The 11,974-nt window shown below is 42.1% G+C and overlaps 1 protein-coding gene across 1 annotated transcript; it reads left to right on the forward strand.

Annotated features, from left to right (window-relative positions):
• Nucleotides 1–4,485: 4,485 nt before the first annotated feature.
• Nucleotides 4,486–9,182, forward strand: POMC (proopiomelanocortin). Its single transcript, XM_044661018.1, has 3 exons — nucleotides 4,486–4,535; nucleotides 6,106–6,253; nucleotides 8,368–9,182. Exons 1-3 carry the CDS (start codon nucleotides 4,486–4,488, stop codon nucleotides 9,055–9,057), a joined length of 888 nt encoding a protein of 295 aa, XP_044516953.1. The 3' UTR covers nucleotides 9,058–9,182.
• The last annotated feature ends 2,792 nt before the right edge of the window (nucleotides 9,183–11,974 follow it).

Here is an 11,974-nt window from a genome sequence, read left to right on the forward strand (position 1 = left end):
TGCATTCTGTGCACTATAGATGACAATTCCATCTATATTAATTTACCTATTTTAGTTTATTAAATACAGTTATACATTACAATTATACATTTTTGTTATTTAAACTATAAATATTGCGAAATTATGGTTTTTTATTGAAGTGACACTCCACCTGAGTTATGCTCGGTTTTTTAGCAAATTTTGACACACCAAGCTCAAAAGGTTGCCCATCACTGGCACAGGGGGAATAGTGAGGAATAACGTCAAAGAGATAGGTAATATATTAATGGTCTTTAATGCCAGACTAAAGAGTTAGAACTTTATCCCATTGGTAAGTAATGAAAGATCATTGAGAAGCTGTTTGTTTGGGAGGGTTTTCAGTTGAGGAGGATTTGCACAGGTGCCTTAATGAGATTAAGATGGCAGCTGGATAGAGAATGGATTGGAGGCAGGTGGAGATGAAGGCGTAGAGACACAAGCCAATTAGAATACTATTACACTGAATCCAACATAAGGTGATAAAAGACTGGACTAGGGCAGTTGAGGAGGAGGGTGGACTGGGGGCCCAAAGTAAGAGGCAGGAGAAATAGGCATCATGGGAGGAGAATCAGTAGTACTTGGGGGATGATTGGATATGGTAGGGAGAAGGGTGATAATAGAGAACTAGAAAACTAAGAAAGGAGAATTGATGGGGGGAGAAATAAATGATAAATTTGAAATTATGGAGATGTTAAATTTGAGATACAGATGTCCACCTAGTGTTTGAAAATGAAGGACTGATGCTCAGGAGAGCCATGCAGATATGAGAGCCAGCTATATATAGACACAAGTTGTAATCATTAGAATAAAGCAGATTTTTGAGGGAAAGAATAAAGTACAGATGGAAAAGTAGAAGTGCTGGGATGATGTAAGGAGTGTTATAAAATGAAAAATATAAGCACATATAGATCTTTTATGAGGATGGCCCCAGACACTTCCTAGCTATGTGACTCTGGTCAAGTGACAACCTCAGTTGCCTAGCTCTTACCACTCTTCTGTCTTGGAACTGATATTTAGAACTGGTTGTAAGATAGAAGGTAAGGGCTTTTTAAAAATGAGCTGGAGAAGGAAATGGCAAACTACTCCAGGATCTTTGCCAAGAAAACGCTCTCTTTCCCTCTCTCTGTCTCTCTGTCTCTCTTTCTCTCTGTCTCTCTGTCTCTCTCTCTCTGCCTCTCTGTCTCTCTCTCTGTCTCTCTCTGTCTCTCTGTCTCTGTCTCTGTCTCTGTCTCTCTCTTCCCCCCCCCCATCTCTCTCTTCCCCCTCTCTCCCTCTCTCTGCCTCTCTGTCTCTCTCCTCCCACAACCCCATTAAGAGTTTCAGAGATAGATGGACAAAATGAGATAACATTTGTAAAGTATATGAAGACTTATTATTCTGAGGATTTAAAGACAAAAGTAATATACTCCTCACCGGCATCCTCATCCTCAAGGAGCTTAAATTCTAGTGACACTTTTAAGACATGTGGGAGTAGTGGAAAGAACCCTAGATTTGAAATCAATATATTTTTGGGATCTTGGGCAAAGTTTTCTCTGGCCTCAGTCCCTTCACTTGTAAAAAAAATTTTATAAAAATCCTTACTTTCCATCTTAGAATCAAAGTTGTATAATTGGTTCCAAGGCAGAAAAGTGGTAAAGGCTAGACAATGGGGGTTAAGTAACTTGCCTAGCATCACACAGCTAGGAAAAGTCTGAAGTGAAATTTGAACCTAGATCTTCCTATCTCTAGGTCTGGTTCTCAAGCCACTCAGCTACCTAGCTGCCCCCAGCCCTTCACTTATAAAATTAAGGGATTTAAATTAGAAGTTTCCTACCATCCCTTCTAGATCTCTATCCTACTACAGACTGTGTTCAAGTTTTATAAAAGCCAGATTTGAGGAAAACATGTGTCCTTAATTTCTAAATTAAACAGAATGAGTTACAAAGTCATTTGTGATTCCTATTTTCCATAGGCACTCTTCTTTTATCAATTGAGGCCAACATATTTACCTGGCCTATTTACAAACAACAATCTATCTCCTGTCTCCTTGTCTTTGCACATGGCCCCTATTCTTGGAATGTTCCCTTTCTTAGCCTTCACTTCTAAGAATGCCTGGTCTCAAGATTCATCTTAAGGGCCACCTCTACCTGAGGGCTAGTTCTCCCATTTATTAGCACTTCCTTCCCAAATTAAGTTGCATATTCTTTTTTTATATACACACCATCTCCCTTGTTAGAATGTAAGCTCCTTGAAGGCAGGAGCAGGTTCATTTTTGTCTTTGTTTTTCTAGTACCTAGTAGAGTGTCTGGCACATAGTAGGAACTTAATAAGTTCTTATTCTATTGATTTGATAACATCTAATAACTGGAGGGATAAGTGTAAAGAATAAATAGACGTAAACAAATATTTGTTGTTGTTCAGTCATGAATGACTCATTGTGACCACAATTGGGATTTTCTTGGTCAAGATGCTGGAGTGGTTTGCCATTTCCATTTCCAGTAGATTAAGGCCAACAGATGATAGATGATTTGTCCAGGGTCTTGCAGCTAGTGAGTGTCTGAGGCTAGATTTAAACTCGGGTCTTTCTGACTCTAGGCCCAGCACTTTAAATTACTGTGCAAATTTAAAACAGAAAAACAAACAACAGAGCTATATTAAAAAGATTTGATTCAGGTGAGAAAAATAAGTAATTTCCTTCTCTCACTCCAGCTCAAAGCTCCTTTCTGCTCCCTACAAAGACCCATTTTAAAATTGATTTTTTGTCTTCTCTTGTCAACTCAACTGAAAGCTCTGATGTTGCAAAAAATGAATTCAATTTTTAAAGTAAATACTTAATAAATATTTGTTGATTAATTGCAACCAGGTATATTTGGAGGCAGCTGGGTGATTTAATGTGTGGAAGACATTACAGAGAGGAGGAATGTTAAAGATGAAGATGTAGGAAGAGCTAATCTGCTCAGGAAGCAGTGAACTAACCAGCAACATAAAAGTTGTCTAAGGATTAATTGATAGGTACCACTGTCAATCACACTTATTGCTACACAGAGACATCCTCATAAATGATTTATTAAATGTTGAGTATAATCCCAAGATACACAAAAACTAATGCAACATTTTGTAGATTTTAGTTTTAAGGAAAGAAGGATTCAGTAAAATTTTACAGAGGGCAGAAGGGGAAGGTAAAGATTTTCACATAAAAAAAAAAACCACACCCAGGGGCAGCTGGGTAGCTCAGTGGATTGAGAGCCAGGCCTAGAGACTGGAGGTCCTAGGTTCAAATCTGGCCTCAGACACTTCCCAGCTGTGTGACCCTGGGCAAGTCACTTGACCCCCATTGCCTAGCCCTTACCATGCTTCTGCCCTGGAGCTAATACACAGTATTGACTCCAAGACCGAAGATAAGGGTTTAAAAAAAAAAACACAACCAGATAGAAGAAGGGGACTGTCTTTATTAAGCAAAACTATAAACCAGGCAGTAAATATCAGGGATAAAGCTGGAATTTTCAGACTAACCACTAACCCCAGAATTATATCAATTTACTTGACATGCTCTTCTTAAATTAAGAGGTAATAAAGACAAACCACTAATCAGTGGCTCACTGATGATCACTAATTGGTTAATCATCTAAGCTAAAGTTTGGTATTTCAGCTAAATTCTGCAAACTCTAGTTAATGATGTGACTTGCTGCCTCAAGCAAATAATGATAAAATTCTCTTACCTCACCAGTATGACCCAAAGAGAAGATTTGTGTTAGGCAGTAGAATAAGTCTAGAAAAGTAGATTGGGACCAGATAATAGAAAGAACACTAGCTTCAGAGTCAGGGGACCTAGCTTCAGTTTCATCTTTTTTTTTTTTTTTTTTTTTTTATTACCTGTGTACTCTTAGGCAAGTTTCATTTAACTTCCTTTGACCTCAGGTTCCAATCAATTCAATGAGAGAAGTTGACTAGATAATCCTCTGAGGTTCCTTTCAGCTTGACATCTCTGATCCACGAGGAGAGAGAGAGAGACAGAGACAGAGACAGAGAGACAGAGAGAGACAGAGACAGAGACAGAGAAAGACAGAGAGATAGAGAGACAGAGACAGAGAGACAGAGAGACAAAGAAGAGACTGAGTCTCTCTCCTTAAAGATCTCATAAGATGAGCAGTTCAATAAAGAACAAGCATTTGCAAAGATGTAGCAAAACTTGGAGGGCCAGAAGAAATATTGTGTCTAAATCTACAGAACGATTTTAAGGCTCTTTTCCGATGCTACATACTCCAGATTCTCCCACTTGAAGGATTCAAGTGATTTCCCCCTCTTCGATTTTTGCTGGAGCAGGTTGGATCTCTCCTTGGCTCCATCACATCTTACTTTGCATGAAATATCTTAAACACTTTGTTAGTGAATGCTATGTTGTTACAGGCTACTTCTTACCTGGTACACATCTGAGAAATGTTTGATTTGATTTGAATTAAATTGAAGGGTTGGTGGGATTAAAGGAAGATGAGGATGAAGGAGTGGATTCTTCATGGAACCAAACAGAGGGGTGCTGGGTAAGATGGGAAGAAACTGAAAGTGATTTGGGGAGGGTAGAAGAGAGACAGTTAGGTAGGTTGGTGGATAGAGAGCCGGGCCTGGATACTGAAGTTGCTGAGTTCAAATCTGGCCTCAGAAACTTCCTAGTTGTGTGACCCTGGTGAAGTCACTTAACCCCAGTTGCCTAGTCCATATCTCTTTTTTTTGCCTTGATACCAGTACTTTGTATCTATTCTAAGACAAAGGTAAGGCCTTTTGTTTTTGTTTTTGTTTTTGTTTTGTAAAGAAAAGACATTTGAGCAAGTCCTTTAACCTCTTAAAGTCTCATTTTCCCCTTCTGGAAAACAAGGAGGTTGGATTAGAGGATCTCTAAGGCCTCTTCCAGCTCTAACATTTTATGAACTTTATTGCCATTCCAGTGGCAGCTGAACTTTGAGTTTGTCATTTTGTTGCTTATTCCTCATTGGCCATAATCTCATGGCAAGGATAAAAACTAGGCTGGGGCTGCCAAGCCTTCCCAAAGGAGAATGTGGTGCTAAGAACTCTTTTTCTGACTTGGGGAGATGGATGGGTGAGTATGTGCTGGTGAACAGAGGCAAAGGAAACCAGGAAGGTCTCTTATTTTAAAAACAAAAATGAAGGCACCTTCCACATGAGTAGTACTAAGTAGGAATTCTTTGGAGTTAACCAGCTCCTCTTTTTTTAAAAAACCTTACTTTCTATCTCAAATTCTAAGACAGAAGAGCAGCTGGGCAATCAGGATTAAGTGACTTGCCCAGGGTCACATAGTTAGAAAGTATCTGAGGTCAAATTTGAACCCAGGCCCTCCCAACTCCAGGCCTAGAGCTCTATCCACTGTGCTACCTAGCTGCCCCCCAGCTCCTCTTTTTTTTTTTTAAACCCTTGTACTTCGGTGTATTGTCTCATAGGTGGAAGAGTGGTAAGGGTGGGCAATGGGGGTCAAGTGACTTGCCCAGGGTCACACAGCTGGGAAGTGGCTGAGGCCGGGTTTGAACCTACGACCTCCTGTCTCTAGGCCTGACTCTCACTCCACTGAGCTACCCAGCTGCCCCTCCCCCCCCAGCTCCTCTTTTAAAATACAACTGCCTCCATGGAGAATTAAACCTATACATCATTTAAACATTCACACTTGTCTAGTCCAAACTCTTCATTTTTAAAAAAGAGGACACTAGTTTTCCCATTACCCGGCTAAGTGTCTTTACCTAAACTAGTCATTTCTCCTCTCAATCAAATGAGGGGCCAGATGAGATCATTTCTCAGGTTCCCTCTAGCTTTAGGTGCTGCTGGTTGTCTGATTGCAGAAGGAAAAGAAAAGGAGAGCCAGAATTATCATATGGCTTCTGTATTCCTTTGCTCCCTTCCTCTGGCCCAGCTCGTTGTGCCTTCTTACACAGATTCTTTCCCTCAAGGATCTTTTTGTCTCTTTATTTGACTTCCAGTCCCCCCTGGATTGTGTGGTTGAAGGGCTTTGAGCCCTACAAGTTATTAGTGTTGGCACATGGTCCTTCCTGGTCAGTATCACCCTGTTCCCTATGGGCAACTCTCCAACCCTGCTTGTGTCTACAGAGCTCTGTCTTGGAAGATGCCGAAGCCTTCTTGGAGCTATCTTGGGGCCCTGCTCGTGGCTGTGCTGTTTCAGGCCTCAGTGGAAGTTCATGGTTGGTGCCTGCAGGCCAACAACTGTAGAGATGGCAAGGCAGAAGATGGTCTAGTGGTAAGTGGACGAGGGGGATGCCATCTTGGTTTGGGGTAAATAGCAGTGTGTGTGATTAGGAAGGAGGGAGCTAAGTGAAGAGACTCAGAAAGCTCCCCCCCTCAGCTATAGCCAAGTGGGAGTTTCTACCTAACCTGGGAACCCAGGATTAAAGTGAATCTACAGTCGACTGACTGAAGGTAAGAGGGACCAAAGGAGGTGGCTATGGGAAGAGGGTGGGAGCCCACTTTCTTGCTACTTTGTTCTCATCCCCAGTCCTGCCTACCTTCTTCAGGATCCCCCATGCTTCCTAAATAGGATAGCCCCCACTTTGAACTACATACTTGGGAGCTGACTTTCTAAACTGTCATGATGGAGATCTCCAGATAATTAGTCATCTTAATCTGAGGGGTGAGGGGAAGGGGCTCCCATCTCACATTTTTCAGGCCAATAATTAAATTATTCCTTTTCAACTGACCTCATGTCACCTTTCCTTCCTCCCCCTCCCCAACAAATGAAAGCAACTTTTCTGGAGGAAGGAAAGCCAAGATGTCATTTCCTTTCCTTTCCTTTGAAAAGAGACCAGGCAGTAATAATAGGTAGCATAATAGCTAGCCTTTATAGAAAGCGCTTTACATGTTATCTCATTTGACCCCAAGAACAACCCTGTGAGGTAGGTACTGTTATCTCCATTTTACAGATGAGGAAACTGAGGCTGAACCAGTCAAAAGGATTTGCCCAAGATTACAGTGCCAGAGGCAGGATTCAAACTCAGTTCTATCTGGCTCCAGGTCCAATATCCTGGATTTTGAGTCAGAAGATTGGGGTTCAAGTCTTGCCTCTATCATTTAATATCTATGTGAACCTGGACAAATTATTTAGTCTCTCCAGACCTCAGTTTCCTCCTCTGTAATGAAAGGACTGAATTAGATTGCCTCTGAGTTCTTTTTCTTTTGGACATTTATAGTCCATGATCTTACGACTCCCAATGAGAAGAGCTCACATTTCTAAAGAGAGAAGTGACTTGCCCATAGTCACACAGCTAACATCAGAGTCACGACTTAAGTAACCTTAGGTTCTCTTGACTCCAAATTCTATGTTCTTAGCATTATACAATAGTTTTTCTTGAAACCTATCTTCTACTTTTAAGAAGTCCACTTAATCATTAAGTGTGCTATACTAGAACCCATCTGTCCATTGTTGGTTCTAGCCTTCATGAATATCACTACTTAGCCAGGTGATCTTATTGAAGACATTTAACATTTCAGGGACTTGGGTACCTCATCTGTTGAATAAGGGTAGTGGGCTAGTTAGTCTTAAAGATCCTCCCCAATTCTAAAATTCTGGGACTCTAAGTCTTTAGCTTGGGACTTAGCTGAGTTGGATTAGGCTCTTCATTTTCTCCTCTCTGGTGAGTATCCAGAGTATCTTTGATTTGTGGCTCTGGCTATTTCCTCCATGAAATGTTTGACCCCAGTATGCAGTATCATGCCTCTCAGTCAGTAAGTGGGCCTGGAAGGGGGTCCCTATTCTCTGTGTCTCAAGTGGAACCCAGGTTCTAAAATTATAGAGACATTAGCAGGACACCTATCTCTTACTCCATAATTCACTGCTTGGGAAGGTTGTAAAAATGCAAAATCTGCTAGAGAGGGAATGTAAGGTAAGTAGAGAATGGTCTTAGACACCTTCAGAAAGCTGGGTGATACGTTTGGTACTGTAGGGGCATGATGTGAGGTGGTGTGGCAATGGGACTGGCTAACATGGGAACAGGGTTATAGGACCAGGACTGAGGCATGAACCAGAGGATCTAGAACTAGGAATTTTTCTTTTTTTTCTATATCTAGAGGAATTCTCACCACAATTCCAACCTATTTTCCCAATTCACGTTTGAGGTTCAGGACCAATCAATTCAAGACTTCAATTGTTTTTTTTTGGGGGGGGGTTGGCTTTGCATTTTCAGAGCCTACCTTAACACATTTTGACACTTAAATACATTTTGATCTGTTTCCATTCAAAGTTGGATTGAACTGAGTTGAACTGCTAAGCACCTATTGTACACGAGTACAGTGTGGTAGGATGGGCCACATTCTATTTCCTACTCATTTTATGTCTTCCTCATCTCTTCTCCACCTCAGGAATGCATCAAATCCTGCAAGATGGACCTCTCAGCTGAGTCACCTGTATTCCCAGGCAACGGCCAATATGAGCCACTCTCAGAAAACATCCGAAAATATGTCATGAGCCACTTTCGCTGGAACAAGTTTGGACGAAGAAATATCAGCAGTGGCAGCATCAGCAGTGATGGTGGAAATGTGGGTCAAAAGAGACAGGAGCTAATGCAGGGAGACTTCCTGGACATGCCCCCTCCAGGAGTCTGGGGAGAAGATGAAGAGATGCAAGGAGAAGGTCTGCCGTTGAGCCGAAAAGCCAGAGAATTGCAGAACAAAAGGTCCTACTCCATGGAGCACTTCCGCTGGGGGAAGCCTGTGGGTAAAAAGAGGCGTCCTGTGAAGATCTATCCCAATGGGGTGGAAGAAGAATCTGCAGAGTCCTATCCCGTGGAAATCAGAAGGGATCTCCCCATGAAGATTGATTTTCCTGAGGTTCCTGAGCTAGCCATTGATGAAGAGGAGGCAGCCAAAGAAGTGTATGAAGAAAAAGTAAAAAAAGATGGAGGGGGCTACAAGATGGAGCATTTCCGGTGGGGTACCCCTCCCAAGGATAAGCGGTATGGCGGCTTCATGGTCTCTGAGAAGAGCCATACCCCTCTCATGACACTCTTCAAAAATGCCATCATCAAGAATGGCTACAAGAAGGGTCAATGAGGGAAGAGCTAGGGGGAGGGATAGCCCTGGCTTATCTAAAAGGAAGGCAGCCCCCCACGGCCCTTCTTCTCCCTCTCCTTCCCCATGCATTCCTGTCTCCTATTTCCCAGGCTTGGGGTGCTACATAATCAAATCCTCAGCAACCATGCCTTCAGCTGTTAAAGCTGTCTATCTTTAGAAATAAAGCTTATCTGATTTCACATTTGGTTTCTGACTTTGAATATGTACAAAGGAAAAAAATTGTTAATGCTTCTGCATCAAAGCAAATATATTGTATTATATTGTACATAAATAGGGAAGGAGGAACAGAGGAAGGATGGTCTGCCTTTGGGGGAGGGGCTAGTTTCCAGACTGCCAGGTGACAATCTTTTCACATTTAACTAATCCAGTGATTCCCAAAGTGGGCGCCACCACCCCTGGTGGATACTGCAGCAATCCAGGGGGAGGTGGTGATGGCCACAGGTCCATTTGAGGGTGTAAGGGGGCAGTGATTGTATGTGACAGGGGGCGCTAAGTAATATTTTTTCTGGAAAGGGGGCGGTAGGCCAAAAAAGTTTGGGAACCACTGAGCTAGACATAAGGTAATATGAATGAATGGGGAAGAAAATCATTTTTTTTCAGCTAAGTAGACCTCCAGAATATCAATTCTATAACTGCTGGCATGTCAGAGAGGAACCATAATACCACCATTCAGAAATATTAATGAGCACTTCTGGCAACCAGTATAAACAAGTTGCCCTTAAATAAAACATTTTAAGACATTCAGTTGGGCAAATGGTAGGGAAGGGACCTCAGATCTCAAAACACTTAAGAGACAAGTGCTTGAGAAGGGAATAGGACAGGGCAAGGCCAAGTAGTGGAGAAATCACCTGACAAATGCTATCAGAGCCCTCCAATTATCAGCACCCTGGGAGAAAGTCCTTCTCACCTCACCTTAGTTACAACTCTGCCATCACCTTGTATTAACTTACTTTCCTTTAGAGGAACTTGAATGTCCTTTATGGATATTATTCTACATCCAACCTGAGAAAGGCAGCCCTATTACTGAGAAAAGAAAATTAAAGCCCAGAAAAGAGAATGAATGAATTATTTATTCGGAACTTTCTATAAGATAATCATTGTCCCATGGTTGGGGATACAAATACAAAAAAGTGTCATTCGGCTATTGAGGTGTTAAATTCTGCAGGGGTGGGGGGAATGGGAGGGAGACAACACATAGGAAAGAATGGTGGAGAGGGAAGTGGTTTTATTTATGGTAAGTCACTAGGATGGTGAGCCATTAGATGGGATGGGAAGTCATATGGACAAAAAGTGCCAGAGCAACTGAAGTCCGAATTAGGAACACGCAGTAAGGAAACCTGAAATCCTCATCGGTCCTTCAGTCAGTTAATAACTCATCAGTCACATGGGGGAGACGTGATAAGACTATGTCCCTGTCTTTAAGGAACTTGTGTTCCTCCTGAGGAAACAGGACTGATCCTTGAAACAGTAACCAATCAGTTCAAGCCAGAATGTGAGTAAATTGGGAGCTCAGTGCATAGAGAAACAGGACTGGAGATGGGAGGTTCTGGGTTCAAATCTGACCTCAGATACTTCCTAGTTGTGTGACCCTGGGCAAATCACTTAACTCCAAATCGACTAGCCTTTCTTCTGCCTTGGAGGTCATTCCTAGTATTGATTCTCAGATGGAAGGTTTTTTAAGGGTGAAGTGACCAGCTCAAATTCTCATAGGTATATTTGGCACAGCCAGAGCTCAGTGTCCTTTCTATGTTGCCAGGCTTCCCTCTGGATTCTCTGACTACAGGGTCTCTAAGGGCCCCTTTCAGCCCTAACCTTTGACATACGGCATCATCACTTCCCATCACCAAGGTCTTTAAAGAGCTCAAGACAACTCTGCCTCCTCCCTCTACCACTTCCCACCTTGGTCAATCACGCCGGTAGCCCTATTATCTGATGTGATTTCTTTTTCATAGGGGAGTTCAGTAGATACAAATGTTGAATTAGTTTCCCCAGTTTCATCTAAGAAATGTAAGATAGGAAAAGGGATTTGTCATATACTAAGGAGGAAGGAAAACAGGGCAGACAGCCCCTGGATTGCCCTGGTACCTAGTGTACTGAACCTTTACTTTCTGTTTTAGAAACAACTCAAAGAAGGGCAAGAGTTAGGCAAATGGGGTTCAGTGACTCGTCCAGGGTCACACAGCTAGGAAGTGTCTGAGGCCAGATTTGAATCCAGGTCCTTCTGACTCCAGAATTAGTGCTCTATCAACTGTGTTACCTAGCTGCCCCATAACTGAACTTTAAAAGGCTTAGAGAAATAACAATTCACTCTAATACAACCCTTAAAAGTTTGCAGAGTCCTATATATACATTGCCTCATGTGATACCCACAACAACCCAGTGAAGCAGGTGCCCCTGTTATCCTCATTTTACCGATGAGGAAACTGAGGCTCTGGGAGGCAATATTGCATAGTGAATAAAGGATTTGACTTGAGAGACCAGAAGATCTGGATTCCAATACTATCTAGATACTTACTGGCTGTGGGATCCTGGGCAAACCTTTGAGCCTCTTTATGCCTCAACTTCCTTATCTGCTAAATGAATTGGACTTTATGATCTTAAAGTCCCTTTCAGTCCTAAATTTATGATCTTATGACTTATTTAAGGTCATACAGATAGTAAATGCCATAGGATCAGTATCTGAACCCAGATCTTCCTGATTCCAAGTCTGGATTATAGAGTACTGCCTAGGGCTCCTAGCATGTGTGTGCTTGTGTGTGTGTGTGTGTGTGTGTAGAGGGCAGATCTCCTGTGAAGGCTTCATGGAAGAACATGGAGAAAAGTCACACAGAATGAGAAAGCACCAATGATGAGTGATATGCATCAATGGAAAGAATACATGCATTGAGAAAGTCAC

The sequence above is a fragment of the Gracilinanus agilis genome, chromosome 2 (assembly GCF_016433145.1).
Source record: "Gracilinanus agilis isolate LMUSP501 chromosome 2, AgileGrace, whole genome shotgun sequence".
Lineage (NCBI taxonomy): Eukaryota > Metazoa > Chordata > Mammalia > Didelphimorphia > Didelphidae > Gracilinanus > Gracilinanus agilis.